Consider the following 15427-nt stretch of genomic DNA (forward strand, 5'->3'; position numbering starts at 1 on the left):
CAGTCTATAAAGGGTTTTTTTAAAAATGCATTCATTTTCTGATAATAAATAAATCCAGATTCTGTACAGTTTAGAAAAACTATGATGGTGGCAAATAGAAAAATAGAAAGATAATAAATCTTGGGTTCAAAATGAAATGATTAAATCAAAGAAGAGAGTTAAACATATTTTTGGAGTCCCCTCTTTGGGGAGTCATGTAACAGACACCGTTCCCTCTCAAGGCTCTCGAGTGGGCACTAGAATAATGTTGACTTTAAAGCCTTCTCCTCTAATATCCCCTCTGGTTCAATTTTTGATTATGAAACAAATCCTTTCGGCATGAGATGAAAAAATAAAAGTGCAGATTCGTTCAGGTGGAATTAGTTCAGTTAGATCTTTTTGTGTCCTAACAATTCAAACTGAAATTAAGGGCTTCCTACAGCATTCCTATAAGCTTCTGAAAACACAGCCAAAGGGCACTCAGAAAGATGAAACATTTTTCCTATTTCTGTAAATATTCAAGGGATTGAAAAATCAACACCTAGAAAAAAACAAGGCAAAAATTCATCAGCACCAAGTAGAAAAGATCTTCAAATGGAGCAGGTCTGTTATGTGTCCTGATATCCTTGTGTTGATGAATAGGTTCACAATATCCCCCTAGGAAAAGTCTACTGCCTAAGGTTAACACCTTTAGGCAAAAGGTAAAGCTCAGCAAATGACTTCATTTTACATTTTGATTCATCCATAGTTTTTTAAAAAAAGGAAATTCAAGGTTTTGACGGTTAGAGTGTCTTCCTTCCCTACTTCATTATTTGTTAAAGTGGGAAGTATCAACTTTATTACTAGTAGTTTCAGCTACAATTTCAAAAGTTGCACGTAGTCACAATACAACAGTTTACGTTTAAATGACTCTAGTAGTAGTTAAAACTGTTCAAAGGTGGCCATTACAAAATCCTGGTAGTCTTTCTTGCCTATCAGATATGACTAAATTGTTGGTGGCTAGAACTCAAGTCACATACAGTCAACCACATTATTGGATCCACGACCTGCATCTCGAATTTGCCTAGTTAGGCACACACAGCTACACCTGCTCCAGCTCTGCGGTGAGACACAGATCCAACAAGCTCCCACCTATTCAGCACTGGATCAAATGCATCTACTGTATTTAAGTATGCATTGCCATTATGACCACCAACTGCAAAGATTTTGCCCATCACTGTTGCGATCCCCACTCCACCCCCGGGAGTGGTAAGGGCTGCTACATAATCCCACTTGTTGCTTCGAGGATCATACCGCTCAGCTGAACTCACAGGAGAATTATCATCAAAACCACCAACAACATGTAAGCAACCATGGAGCTCACTAACTCCATTGCCTGCTCTTCACTGACCCATTTCTTTAACTTCTATCCATTTATCGAGATGTGGATCACACCTCTCCACACTAGATAGAGAAGCTACTCCATCCTTGCCACCTACTGCATAAACATGGTTCACAAGAGCCACAGAGCCAACTCCTCCACGGGAAGTATTCACTGGTGCCACTGTACTCCACTGATCAGATTCTATGTCATATCTCTCAACGTCGTTGACGCAAGTGTTGTCATCTAACCTTCCAATTGCATAAATTGGGCCTCCCAAGGAGGCCAAGGCAATTCCTCGCCTCTTTGTGTTCACTGATGCCTTCATCATCCATTTAATAGTGAGACAATCAAACATCTCCATACTACCTAAATGTTCATTTCCATCATGTCCACCCACTGCATACACTTTACCTTCCACTGAGATTACACCCACACGTCGCCTTCGACTGTTCGTTTCTTGTCCAAAGAACCAGCTGTTTTTGTTGATAGAATAGCATTCGATACAGCAAAAGGGGTCACCTGATCCACCTCGACCACCTACACAAAATAGCACACCAGCAGTATGTTTCCTTGGGGTAGTCCGAAAGGAGTATTCAAAGTCAAGTACTGCCATGCTACTCAAGTGAAGGTGGTAATTTCTTGCTTCATCCAATAAATCTCTACATTTTAGGTTCTGTTTGACAATCTGTTCTTTTGTCACAGCACCCATAAGAAAATCAACTGGCAACAGCGGCAAACGAACAAAGTCTTCACACTCCACCACTTCAGGGAAAATGCTCACAGGCATACTGATCTGCCATGTCCATTAAGTCTATACGATTGTGACTTTCTGCAAAGGCTCTTACTGCCAGACAACTGGAGGGATGAAAATGTAACTTCATGTATTCACAGCAAGCTCTAGCCACCAGTTCAACCTTCAATGTGATATCACAGAGTTCTCCATTTTCATAAAACTGAAGAAGAGAACCATGAAAATCTTTCCAAGTTTCATTGGCATCAGAGATAAAGGAGTCTTCTCCATCACCATCACCAAGTGAAGATCTGTTCTTTATTTGCTGGTGCTGTTGCCTTTTCCCCTTTGTGAAGCGATTCCTAGCTTGTTTTGCATTCATAGGTTCTGAAGCCATTTGTAACACTCTTCTTTTAATACAGCTCTCTTCTCAAACATCCCGTTAATCTTTTGTAAAGGATGGGGAAAAGGCAGAATGTAGATGCAGTTCACTAAACTTCAGACATTTTTCAAAACCTACTTAACTGCCATTGTCCAGTTAGCTCAGTCCTCGGCCCGTCCCGCCGCTCGGTTCCTCCCGGCCTCGCCAAGGCTGCAGCCGCGCTACCAGGTTCTCGCAGCCCTGAGCAGTGCCGTACCAGCCCCACGCGAGCACCCGACGGACGCGCGCTCTTTTGAGCCTTTGTATATTTTTGTATACAAAATATTTGCAATCTATAGTATTTTTTAAAGTTTTACCATCTGTTGTTCTCTTTTCTCTTCTGGAACTGCCAGTATTTGCGTATTAGGTCTCCTGGATCTATCCTCTAAGTCTTGTATTTTCCATCATGATTTCTGTTTGTATTTAAGGTCTTTGCTTTGAGATAGTCCTTCTGCTTAATTTTCCAGCCACAATTCAGATCTGGACAGTAAACATTCTCTCCTTTAATTCATCTGCAAATTGTTCTCCTGGAAGATCATAGCTTTTCATTCCATAAATTCTTTATTTTTACCTGTTCTCACATATCCTTAAATGTCAGCTCAATATTCTTCAGGATTTACCTTCTTATTTACCCTTTTTATTGCTAAATTTCTTCTTGCTTATCTGTGCTTCCACTTAGGATTAGTTTCCTTTTATTTGAAGAATTCCCTTTAGTATTCCTTTAATTCAGGTCTGCCAGTGGCAAGTTCTCTCAGTTTTTGTTTGTCTGAAAATGTTTTTAATTTGTCTTCTTCTCTTTTTCTTGTCTTTATTTTTGAAGGACATTTTTTATTGAGTATAGAATTCTAGCTTGGCAGTTATTATCTTGCAACACTTTGAATGTGTCATTCCATTATCTTTGGCTTTCCTCACTTTGTTGAGAAGCCAACTATTAGCCTTACTGTTGTTCCTTTGCGCAGCTTGCAGGATCTTAGTTCCCCAACCAGGTATCGAAGCCAGGCGCCCTGCAGTGGAAGCAAGGAGTCCTAACTGCTGAGCCACCAGGGAATTCCCGTTCTTTTTCTTTTTTATCTCTGTGAGCTTCAGTCTAGATGATTTTTCTGACCTGTCTTCTAGTTCACTAATTATCTTTTTATTTGTGTGCAGTGTGCTGTTAAGCACTGTTGAGTTCTTAAATGTAATTTTTTTTCAGTTCTAGAATTTCCATTTCATATTTCATACAGTTTCCTCTATGGAATTTCTCCCTCTTGTCATTTAATTTCTCAAACCTATTCATTATGGTTATTTTAAAGTTCAAGTCTGATAATTCCAGTATCTGGTTCTTCTGTGGATCTGTTTCTCTTCTCTGATATCTCTTCAGTTTTTGTCATTTGATCTTGTCTGGAATACTAGTAATTTTTTGTTTAATACTGAAAATGGTTTATGAAAAATTAAAGAGATAATTTGAAGCCCTGAATGGTGTAGTCTTCTTCTTGCAAGGGTTTGTTTTTGCTTCTGACAGTCAGTTAGGGTAAGCTTAGACTCTCTTAATCAAGCCAGGGATTTTGTAATGAGAAGGTGAGCTTTAGTATTTATAGGAGCTGGTCTCTCCTTAGGTGTAGGCCTTTGAGGGTTTCAACTAAAAGTAAGGGGTGATTGCCAGGTTTCCTCTATCTTCTTAGGTCCTGAACCTCCAGGTTTTTTCCCCCCCACAAGTTCTGTAAGACTACAGGAAGACCAGTTTTGTTTTTCAGCCATTTAGCTACTGCTTTTTGCTCAGCTTCTCAAACTTTCGTTACTACTTTTGAATCAGTGATGCCTTAAGGGGAAAAGAAGCACTGAATGTCAGGCTTATCTCTTAGAACTCCTTTTCTGTCTGAGATTTTAGCCCCTCAAGTCCTTGCTGCCTTGGTACCTCTCTGATATCTACAAATAGATTTTTTTTATTTTAAATTTTGTTCATATTTTCCAGTTGTTTTTTGCTGTAGTCTTGGTCTGCAAGAAACTCCACCATTACTGAGAGCAGAACTCCCTACAGAATAACTTTAAAAATAAGACAATCGAAGCAAAGCAGTGATACTCAGCCTACCTTATGTTATTTGCCTTTATGTAAATATTGTGTCAGTGTCAGCAAAGATGATTTTCTATTTACCTTTGAGACGCCTTGACTTTCAAGGACATCAAGTGAATTTTTCTTGAAAAATCTCTCCTTTTATTGGTCTTATTTCTGCTATATGTTTTCTTTATTCTCTCCCCCACTACTTCCTTCATAATTCTGAGAGTCTTCTAATTTGACTTAGACAAGATGTGTCTAAATTGTCCCATTAAATTGTCTCTGCAGGTGATAAAATGATGGCTCACTCTCTCCCTTTAGCTCTAGAGAATAAGGCAATCATCAATGAGACTGAGTGAAAACATTCCTTAGCTTGATTTCCCAATACTAAATCTCAAGTAATCTTTTTAGGTTTATATATAGTTGTAATAATAGCTTGATAGTGTATCTTTGTTACAAATTTTCATGTGACTAACAAGCCTACAACAATTTCCTATTCTCTAGAAGTGTCTAAAAATAATAAAATGTATTACATGATCTTGCCCCATCTGGCCAAGGCTAACAGACCCAAAGGAGAAATTCTAACCCCAACTGGGCCAGTCAGATCATCACTGCCAGAAATTTGATATTTGTGACAATTAAATATAGGGATAGAGTTTTTAGATCTGAGTAATATGATACACAGCCTCTAAGATGGGGCCTCCATTGTACCCCTTCTTCTAGTATTCATGTCCTGTGTTCTCCCCTTGACAGTAGGTTGGGCCTAGTGAGTCACTTCTAACAGACTACAGCAAAAGTAATAAGATGTTGTTTCTGAGGTTAGTTTGGAAAAAGACTGTGGGTTCTGTTTTAAGGGCTCTCTTTTTCTCCCTTGCTCCCTTGCTCTGAGGGAAGCCAATTGCCAGGTTGTGCTGCCCTTTGAAGAGGCCCATGTGTCAAGGAACTGCATGCAGGAGGTCTCCAGCTAACAGGCAGCAAGGAACTGAGGCCCTCGATTGAACAGCTGTCCAGATACTAAATTCTGCCAACAACCATGGGAGTGAGCTTGGAATAGAATTCTCCCTCAGTTGAGTCTTCAGATTAGACTGCAGCCCTGGCCAACAGCATGACTGAAACCTCATGAGAGATCTCTTCTGGTAGAACCTATCTTGGCTGCACCCATATTCCTGACCCTCACTTCATCTCTTCAACTGCTTGTTGCTCTAATCTTTCCATTACGGCATTACAACTGATCAGCTTCCTTGGTTCTCACCTTGTTTTCTTGTGTTTCCTTCATCAAGGGTTTCCCCATGAGTTCCAGTATGTAACTCATTTGGTTTGCTTTCTTGTATATTGTCACTGGGCTGGGTCATTCCTTCTGTGATACGCTGCAGCAAGGATTTCTATGAATGCCACCCAGAGTCCTGGGTTTATCCTTCCTCTCTAGGTCAGACCTTGGATATCTTGGCCTTCAACATCCTGGACACTTAAAGGAACATTTAGCTGTTGTTTCCCTAAATAATGCCTAACATGGGAGCCAATCTGCCTAGCAGGCCTTGCCTGGGTCCCTGATGTATTCTCTTTGAACTATCTGGGTACCTCACCTGATCTCTTCAAGCTCCTTTTTCCAGGGTTAGCTTCTCTTTGCCGTACTACCTTGGACCCTTCTGATTCATTATGCCTGTTACTCGATAGGAACTAGTTGTCTACAGTATTATTATCCTTCCAACCCTCTTCTCTACCCCACCGCATTTATCAGATGGAAGCCATGCCCTATGTCTCAGTCATTTTTTTTCCAGACTTTACCCAGGTAGATTGTAGCTCAGGTTCAAATCACACTCACTTCCCACCATGGGTGCACTATTTATGATTACAGTTGAATACATTCAGCTGGTTTATGTATGCAACTATATTTTTACGACATTTTATGGTGTAGAACTTTGGGGTTTTTTTTTGTTCATTCCTCTGCATATAATTTTTGTGTGTATACTTTCACATGTTCATATGTATATTTTTTGTGTGAAGAGTTTTGAAGAACCTTCAAATACTACGTAAACTTGCTTCAGAGTAGAGGAGGGATGGTCCAGTAAGTTTTCTCATTTTTCACCTTAGGTTGTCAGTTGCATTAGATTGCTAAAGCATATGACCTTTCATTCAATTGCCAAATTCAGTAGCTATAGTCTACTTACTTAGGGCAAAATATTATAATCTTAAGCACATTGCCGTTAATATCTATCAAAAACACTGAAAAAACAGAATAATTATCAGCTGTTTCCTAAGGAATATTCAGTATTTCATTCCTCTAGTGGTTTTAATTGTTTTGGAGGATCTAATGAAAACTGTAGGGACTTCCCTGGTGGTGCAGTGGTTAAGAATCCACCTGCCATTGCAGGGGACATGGGTTTGAGCCCTGGTCTGGGAAGATCCCACATGCCATGGAGCAGCTAAGCCTATGCACCACAACTACTGAGCCTGTGCTCTAGAGCCCACAAGCCACAACTACTGAGCCCACATGCCACAACTACTGAAGCCCGTGAGCCTAGAGCCCGTGCTCCACAACAAGAGAAGCCACCACAATGAGAAGCCCGTGCACCGCAATGAAGAGTAGGCCCCGCTTGCTGCAACTAAAGAAAGCCTGTGTGCAGCAACGAAGACCCAACACAGCCAAAAAAAATTAAAACAAACAAAAAAACTGTATATTTTCTCTCCAGATGTGTGGGTAAGCCCTGTATCAGATATCTATTGCTGTGTAACAAACTACCCCAAAACTTATTGACTTAAAACAACAATTATTTTTTTTTATGGTTACGTGGGTTATAGACAGTTCTGTACCATATGATGTCATCTGGTTAACTCATGTAATTGCATTCAGCTGGGATTTCAGCTGGTGCTGCAATGCCTAGGACAGTCACATTCCCATGTTTGGGGTCTTTGTGCTCGCTGTTGGATGGGGTGTCCTGGTTTTTTTCCACATGACCTCTCTGAATGAAAACAAGCTGCCAGACTTCTTAAGGGCTTGACCTAGATCTGGTGTAGCTTCTCTTCTGTCACATCCTATTAGTCAAAGCAGTCATAAGGCCAACTGAGTTTTAAGGAGAGAGGAATAGACTCCACCTCTTGATGGGAGACATAGCATGTACCTACAGGGATGAGAGAAACAGTTAGTGGCTATCTTTGGCGATGGTCTACCATGAGTGTATTCACACAGAATTTTGCATACAACATCAGGGAGTTCACCAACCCATGAGAATCCTTTATGAAGTACCTATGTTTTCTTTGTTCTTTTTTTTTTTTTTTTTTTTGTGGTACGTGGTCCTCTCACTGTTGTGGCCTCTCCCATTGAGGAGCACAGGCTCCGGACGCGCAGGCTCAGCGACCATGGCTCACAGGCCCAGCCGCTCCGCAGCATGTGGGATCCTCCAGGACCGGGGCACGAACCCGCGTCCCCCGCATCGGCAGGCGGACTCTCAACCACTGCACCACCAGGGAAGCCCCTGTTCGTTTGTTTTTTTGTTTCTAAAATATTTATTTATTTATTTGGCTGCAAGGGGTCTTAGTTGTGACACACGGGATCTTCATTGCCGCGTGCAGAATCTTTAGTTGCGGCATGCGAACTCTTAGTTGAGGCATGTGGGATCTAGTTCCTTGACCAGGGATTGAACCCAGGCCCCCTGCATTGGGAGCACGGAGTCTTAGCCACAGGACCGTCAGGCAAGTCCCTAAAATATCTATGTTTTCCAGAGTCCTAGGTTAAGAATCTCAGCTTTAAAATATAAACCAAGGGCTTCCCTGGTGGTGCAGTGGTTGAGAGTCCGCCTGCCGATGCAGGGGACACGGGTTCATGCCCCGGTCCGGGAGGATCCCACATGCCGCGGAGCGGCTGGGCCCGTGAGCCATGGCCGCTGAGCCTGTGCGTCCGGAGCTTCTGCTCCACAGTGGGAGAGGCCATAACGGTGAGAGGCCCAGGTACAGGAAAAAAAAAAAAAAAAAAAAAAAAAAAAAAAAATATATATATATATATATATATATATATATATATATATATATAAGCCAAGTATAGTGTATCCCAGAAATGCAAGGTTGGTTTCATATTCAAAAGGCAATGAACCCAGTTCACCATATTAGTAGGATAAAGGGAAAAAACCCATGTGATCATTTCAGAAAAAATTTTTGACAAAATCCAATATCTACTTATAAAAATAAAACTTCTCAGCAAATTAGGAATAGAAAGAAACTTTAACCTGATAAAGAGCATATATGAAAAACTGACAGCTAACTTCATGCCTAATAGTAAACATTCTCTAAGATTGGAAACAAGACAAGGATATCTGCTCTCACTACCTGTAGTCATTGAGAATGACCTCCTGCTTTAGATACTCTAAGTTCTAACTCTGAATTAAGCTAGGTTATCAAAGGCCTACTTACCTGGACTGCACGATATAGGCTTCTGGTGGAATTACATTTTTTTTTCCTGGAATGTACTCTAGTGTGATGTACAGTCTATATTGAAAAATACATAATATGACTCATATGGTTTTTTTTTCTTCTTAGATTCTACTTTATTTGGCAAAACTCGGAAACTAATAACCAATTCACTTCCCCCTACCTCCTCTTTGAAGAAGGCAATTCTCCAGAGATAAAAATTCTGTGGCTTGGGGATTATCCACCATCTCCAGACTTTAGACTCAGGCAGCTTATGGCCTGGTGGTCAGGCCTCCAGACCCAAAGCTCTCAGAGGCAATAGAAGAAAGTAAAAGGAAACTCTCATTTCAAAGACAGTGAAGCCTTCCCATTCCTCCTTCCCCCTGCCCACAACCTCCCACACTCCCAACCTAAATAGAAAGATAGTAGAGGACAATGTATGAGTGTGAGAGATACTCACACACAGACCTTCCTTTTAGCTAAAAAGCTGCAAAATCCCTCCCTGGAAGGAGGACAATTAGAAACACCAATCAAGGTTTGGTGGCACAAGGTGATAGTTGGAAACACGTGAGACTGGTAAAAATCCAGGGAGAAAATATTTCACCTTCAGCCCATTCTCAGGAATCTAGTGAACTTATATTAAAAATAATATAAAACTCCAAAACATTGCTGGTGGGAGTGAAAATTCACATCATCAGATAGAATCTGGTAGCACATTAGAGGAATGAATAATCACCATGACCAAGATTTTTGTATTGGAAATGCAGTGATGACTCAGCATTAGAAAAGCTTTTAGAATAATTCATTATAATGTGCTGAAGGAGAAAAATCATGTCAGCCTCCAAATATTACTGGAAACACATTTAATAAAATTCAATATCCATTCTGATAAAAATTCTTAACATTATATAAATAAGATAGAAATTCTTACATTGAGATATATCCTTTCCATACATTTGATTAAAAAAAGTACAAAACATATGTTGTCTCAAGGCCAAGAGTTACATTCCAATTAAAGATAGAGAAAAGGATAGGATGAGCACCATACTTTTTAATATGAAGAAATTGTTACATACAATATAATTATAAAATTTATATAATGGTCTCAAAATATTCTTTTGCTGTCAATTTTTTACATTTTGATTTTCTCAAGTTTATTATAACCTCATAGATTAAATAGCAAGATAAATGTGGTTTTTAAAAAATATTTATTTATCTATTTGGTTGCACTGCATCATGGGGGCTCCTTAGTTGCGGCTTGTGGGCTCCTTAGTTGTGGCATGCGAACTCTTAGTTGAGGCGTGCATGTGGGATCTAGTTCCCTGACCAGGGATCGAACCTGAGCCCCTTGCATTGGGAGCTCAGAGTCTTAACCACTGCACCATCAGGGAAGTCCCAAGATAAATGTGTGTGTGTTTTTTTTTAATTAATTAATTAATTAATTAATTAATTTTTGACTGTGTTGGGTCTTTGCTGCCGCACCAAGGCTTTCTGCAGTTGCAGTGAGTGGGGGCTACTCTTTGCTGTGGTGCGCGGGCTTCTCATTGCAGTGGCTTCTCTTGCTGTGGAGCACAGGGTCTAGGCATGTGGGCTTCAGTAGCTGTGGCATGCGGGCTCAGTAGTTGTGGCTCATGGGCTCTAGAGTGCAGGCTCAGTAGTTGTGGCACACGGGCTTAGTTGCTCCACGACATGTGGGTATCTTCCCAGACTAGGGCTTGAACCTGTGTCCCTTGCATTGGCAGGTGGATTCTTAACCACTCTGCCACCAGGGAAGTCCCAATAAATGTGTTTTAATACTAACAACACAATTTAAGAGTGAGCAAAGGACTTGAATAGACATTTCTCCAAAGAAGATACCAAAATGGCCAATAAGTACATTAAGAGATGCTAAACATCAGTAATCATTTGGGAAATGCAAATCAAAACCACAGTGAGATACCACCTAACACCCACTAGAATGGCTACTGTAAAAAAAAAAAAAAGAAAAACAAGGGGAGTTCTCTGGTGGTCTAGTGGTTAGGATTCCATACTTTCACTGCTGTGGCCCAGGTTCAATCCCTGGTCAGGGAACTGAGATTCTGCAAGCCGTGCAGTGCAACCAAAAAAAAAAAGAAAAGAAAAGAAAACAAAAACAAAATAGAAAATAACAAGTGTTAGCAAAGATACATATAGAAAATGGAAATTTTATACACTGTTGGTGGGAATGTAAAATGGTTTAGTCTCTATGGAAAATAGTGTGGCAATTCCTCAGAAAAAATTAAACATAGAATTACCATATATTATGATCCAGCAAATCCACTTCTGGGTATAAAACTCAAAAAATTGAAATCAGGGTCTGGAAGAGATATTATATACCCATTTCATGACAGCATTATTCACAATAGCCAAAATGTGGAAGCAACCCTAATGTCCATCAATGAATGAATGGATAAACAAAATGTAGTTTATACATATAATGGAATATTATTCAGCCTTAAAAAGGAAGGAAATTTTGAAAAGGAAGGAAATGTTGACTATATTATAACATGGATGAACCCTGAGGTTGTTATGCTAAGTGAAATAAGCTATTCACAAAAAGACAAATACTGTCTTATTCTATTATTTGAGGTACTTAGAATAGAAAAATTAAGAGACAGAAAGTGGAATAAATGGTGTTACTGAGTCTAAGCTTATACTACTTGCCATACCACAGGCCAATAAATCAAGAGACACTTTGGTGCAAGGAATAGCGACTTTATTCAGAAAGCCAGCAGACTGAGAAGATGGTGGACGAGTGTCCCAAAGAACCACTTTCCCCCAGTTAGAATTCAAGCTTCTTTTTTACTAAAAGGGGAGGGGGTGTGGTTGGTTGCTGCAAACTTCTCGGTGCCAGAATCCTTTGTTGTTGCAACTGTCCACATAGGTCTGGTCACAATTTTCCTATAAACCTCTGACAAGACAAATATTATTCCTCTGTTATGCAACTTTTTAATTGAAGTATAGGTGATTTACAATGTTGTGTTAGTTTCTGGTGTACAGCAAGTAATTCAGTTATATGTATATATTCTTTTTCATAATGGTTTATTATGGGATACTGAATATAGTTCCCTGTGCTATATAGAGTAGGACCTCGTTGTTTATCTATTTTATATGTAATAGTTTGTATCTGCCAACCCCAAACTCCTAATTTATCACTCCCCCACCTCCTTTCCCCTTTGGTAACCATCAGTTTGCTTTCTATGTCTGTGAGTCTGTTTCTGTTTCATAAATAACTTCATTTGTATCATATTTTAGATTCCACATATAAGTGACATCACATGGTTTTTGTGTTTCTCTTTTTTATTTTTTTTTTCGCTTTTTTTTTTTTTTTTTTTGCGGTACGCGGCCTCACTGTTGTGGCCTCTACCGTTGCGGAGCACAGGCTCCAGACGCGCAGGCTCAGCGGCCATGGCTCATGGGTACAGCCGCTCTGTGGCATGTGGGATCTTCCCGGACCGGGGCACGAACCTGTGTCCCCTGCATCGGCAGGCGGACTCTCAACCACTGCGCCGCCAGGGAAGCCCTTTTTTCGCTTTTTTTTAAAACTGTTTTTATTTTTGGCCATGCCACGTGGCATGTGGGATCTTAGTTCCCTGACCAGGGATCAAACCTGGACCCTCGGCCGTGGAAGCACAGAGTCCTAACCAATGGACGGCCAGGGAATTCCCCTGTTTTTCTCTTTCTGACTTAACATCTCTTAGTATGATAATATCTAGGTCCATCCATGTTGCTGCAAATGACACTATTTCATTCTTTTTTTATGGCTGAGTAGTATTCCACTGTGTGTATATACACCATATCTTCTTTATCCATTCGTCTGTCAATGGACATTTAGCTTGCTTCCATGCCTTGGCTATTGTAAATAGTGTGGCTATGAACATTGCAGTGTGTGTGTCTTTTTGAATTAGAGTTTTCTCCAGATATATGCTCAGGAGTGGGATTGCTGGATTGTATGGCACCTCTATTTTTAGTTTTTTAAGGACCCTCCATACTGTTTTCCATAGTGACTGTACCAATTTACATTCCCACCAACAGCATAGGAGGGTTCCCTTTTCTTCACGCCCTCTCCAGCATTTGTTATTTGTAAACTTTTTTTTTTTTTATTTGTAAACTTTTTAATGGTGGCCATTCTGACTGGTGTGAGGTGGTACCTCATTGTAGTTTTGACTTACATTTCTCTAATAATTAGTGATGTTGAGCATCTTTTCATGTGCCTATTTGACCGTCTGTATGTCTTCTTTGGAGAAATGTCTATTTAGGTCTTCTGCCCATTTTTTGATTCGATTGTTTTTGATTTTTGTTATTGAGTTGTATGAACTATTTGTATATTTTGTTCTGAAACTTTTTATCTCTATAGGAATAGAAAAGATTTATACCTTTGAAAGTAAGAGCATTGAGAATGGGCTATCCTGTATATTTCAGGCTATAGGCAACGTTCTTTTTTTTGTTTGTTTGTTTGTGGGATCTTAGTTCTCTGACTAGGGATCGAACCCATGCCCTTGGCAGTGAAAGTGCAGAGTCCTAACCACTGGACAGCCAGGGAAGTCCCGCAACATTTTTTTTTTTTCTTGGCTGCGTTGGGTCTTTGTTGCTGCACATGGGCTTTTCTCTAGTTGCGGCGAGTGGGGTCTACTCTTCATTGTGGTGCGCAGGCTTCTCACTGGGTGGCTTCTCTTTTGCAGAGCACAGGCTCTAGGCGCGCGGGCTTCAGTAGTTGTGGCTTGCGGGCTCTACAGTGCAGGCTCAGTAGTTGTGGCACACAGGCTTAGTTGCTCCACGGCATGTGGGATCTTCCCAGACCAGGGATCGAACCCATGTCCCCTGCATTAGCAGGCGGATTCTTAACCACTGCGCCACCAGGGAAGCCCAACATTCTTAACTTATAGAAAAAATAATATAATACAAAGGATAAAGTAAAAGAAACAGATCCAATATGGAGTCAGGTTTGTTCTCTATTACAGTGGTTGCCAGAGGGTAGGGGAGGGTGGAGTGGGGAATTATTGTTCAATGGGTATAGAGTTTTAGTTTTTCAAGGTGAAAAGAATTCAGGAGATTGGTCGCACAACAATGTGAATGCACTTAACACTACTGAACTGTAAACTTAAATAATGGTTAAGATAGTAAATTTTATTCTATGCGTATTTTACCACAATTAAAAATAAAGTAAAACAGGGAATTCCCTGGTGGTTCAATCCTGGTTGGGGAAGTAAGATCCCACAAGCTGTGTGGCAAAAAATAAAATTAAATTAAAATTTTAAAAATAAAGTAAAATAAATGATATATTAAAAAAGTGTTTTACAGTTACTTAAATTCTAATCCTAAAAATATTTCCTTATAAATTTATAAAATTTATTTTAAATTTATTTGTAGCAGTGTATTTTATGTTGAAAGTAGTTTGTAATTGAGAAAATATAAAAGCCAAAAGTTTAAAATCTGGGCTTCCCTGGTGGCGCAGTGATTGAGAGTCCACCTGCCGATGCAGGGGACGCGGGTTTGTGCCCCGGTCCGGGAGGATCCCACATGCCGCAGAGCGGCTGGGCCCGTGAGCCATGGCCGCTGAGCCTGCGCGTCCGGAGCCTGTGCTCCGCAACGGGAGAGGCCACAACAGTGAGAGGCCCGCGTACCGCAAAAAAAAAAAAAAAAAAAAAAAGTTTAAAATCTCATTCTTGAAAGTTTATAAACTGTTTAAAAATGCTGTGTCGGGCTTCCCTGGTGGCACAGTGGTTGAGAGGCCGCCTGCCGATGCAGGGGACATGGGTTCGTGCCCCAGTCAGGGAGGATCCCACATGCCGCGGAGCGGCTAGGCCCATGAGCCATGGACGCTGAGCCTGCGCGTCCGGAGCCTGTGCTCCGCAATGGGAGGGGCCACAGCAGTGAGAGGCCCGCGTACGCAAAAAAAAAAAAAAACAAAAAAAAAACATGCTGTGTCATCATCAATGTGCTCCTGCTTACGTTCTATTTAGTATCCATATATTTGTTCATTTTTTCCTCAGTTTTTGTTGTTCTGTGTTTCATTTTTTTCATTTTGGATACTTTTTTTGTTATGTCTTCAATTCATTAATCTTTTCTTCTGTGGTCTAATCTACTGTTCATCCCTTTTTTTTTCTTGCCTCACTGTGTGGCATGTGGGATCTTAGTTCCCCGACTCCCTGACCAGGGATCAAACCTGTGCCCCCTGCAGTGGAAGCATGGAGTCTTAACCATTGGACCGCCAAGGAAGTCCCCTGTTCATCCCATTGAGTATTTTTTTTTTAAACCTCAGATATATTTTTCATCTCTAGAATTTTGATTTGGATTGTTCCTCATATCTCTATCTTTCTTGAACATATATCATATAATTATAATAACTTTTAAGGTTTTTGTTTACTAATAACATTAATGAATTATTTCATTTATTCTAATATGTAATAGTTTCAAAATAACAATATCAGTATTATTAATAACTATATGATTACTGAAAACAGCTTGGATTTTTGGAGTTTC

At 40.2% G+C, this 15427-nt stretch overlaps 1 protein-coding gene across 1 annotated transcript; it reads right to left on the reverse strand.

The window, feature by feature from the left end:
- Nucleotides 1-990: 990 nt before the first annotated feature.
- LOC309830047 (uncharacterized protein) lies at nucleotides 991-2469 on the reverse strand (the record flags this gene model as incomplete). The annotated part of the gene is given in 4 exon segments (XM_082666337.1): nucleotides 991-1055; nucleotides 1058-1361; nucleotides 1365-2084; nucleotides 2257-2469. Coding segments are annotated over 4 exon segments (1302 nt in total).
- Between the last annotated feature and the right edge of the window lie 12958 nt (nucleotides 2470-15427).

This window comes from Grampus griseus (genome assembly GCF_964374135.1).
Source record: "Grampus griseus genome assembly, chromosome: 11".
Taxonomy (NCBI): domain Eukaryota; kingdom Metazoa; phylum Chordata; class Mammalia; order Artiodactyla; family Delphinidae; genus Grampus; species Grampus griseus.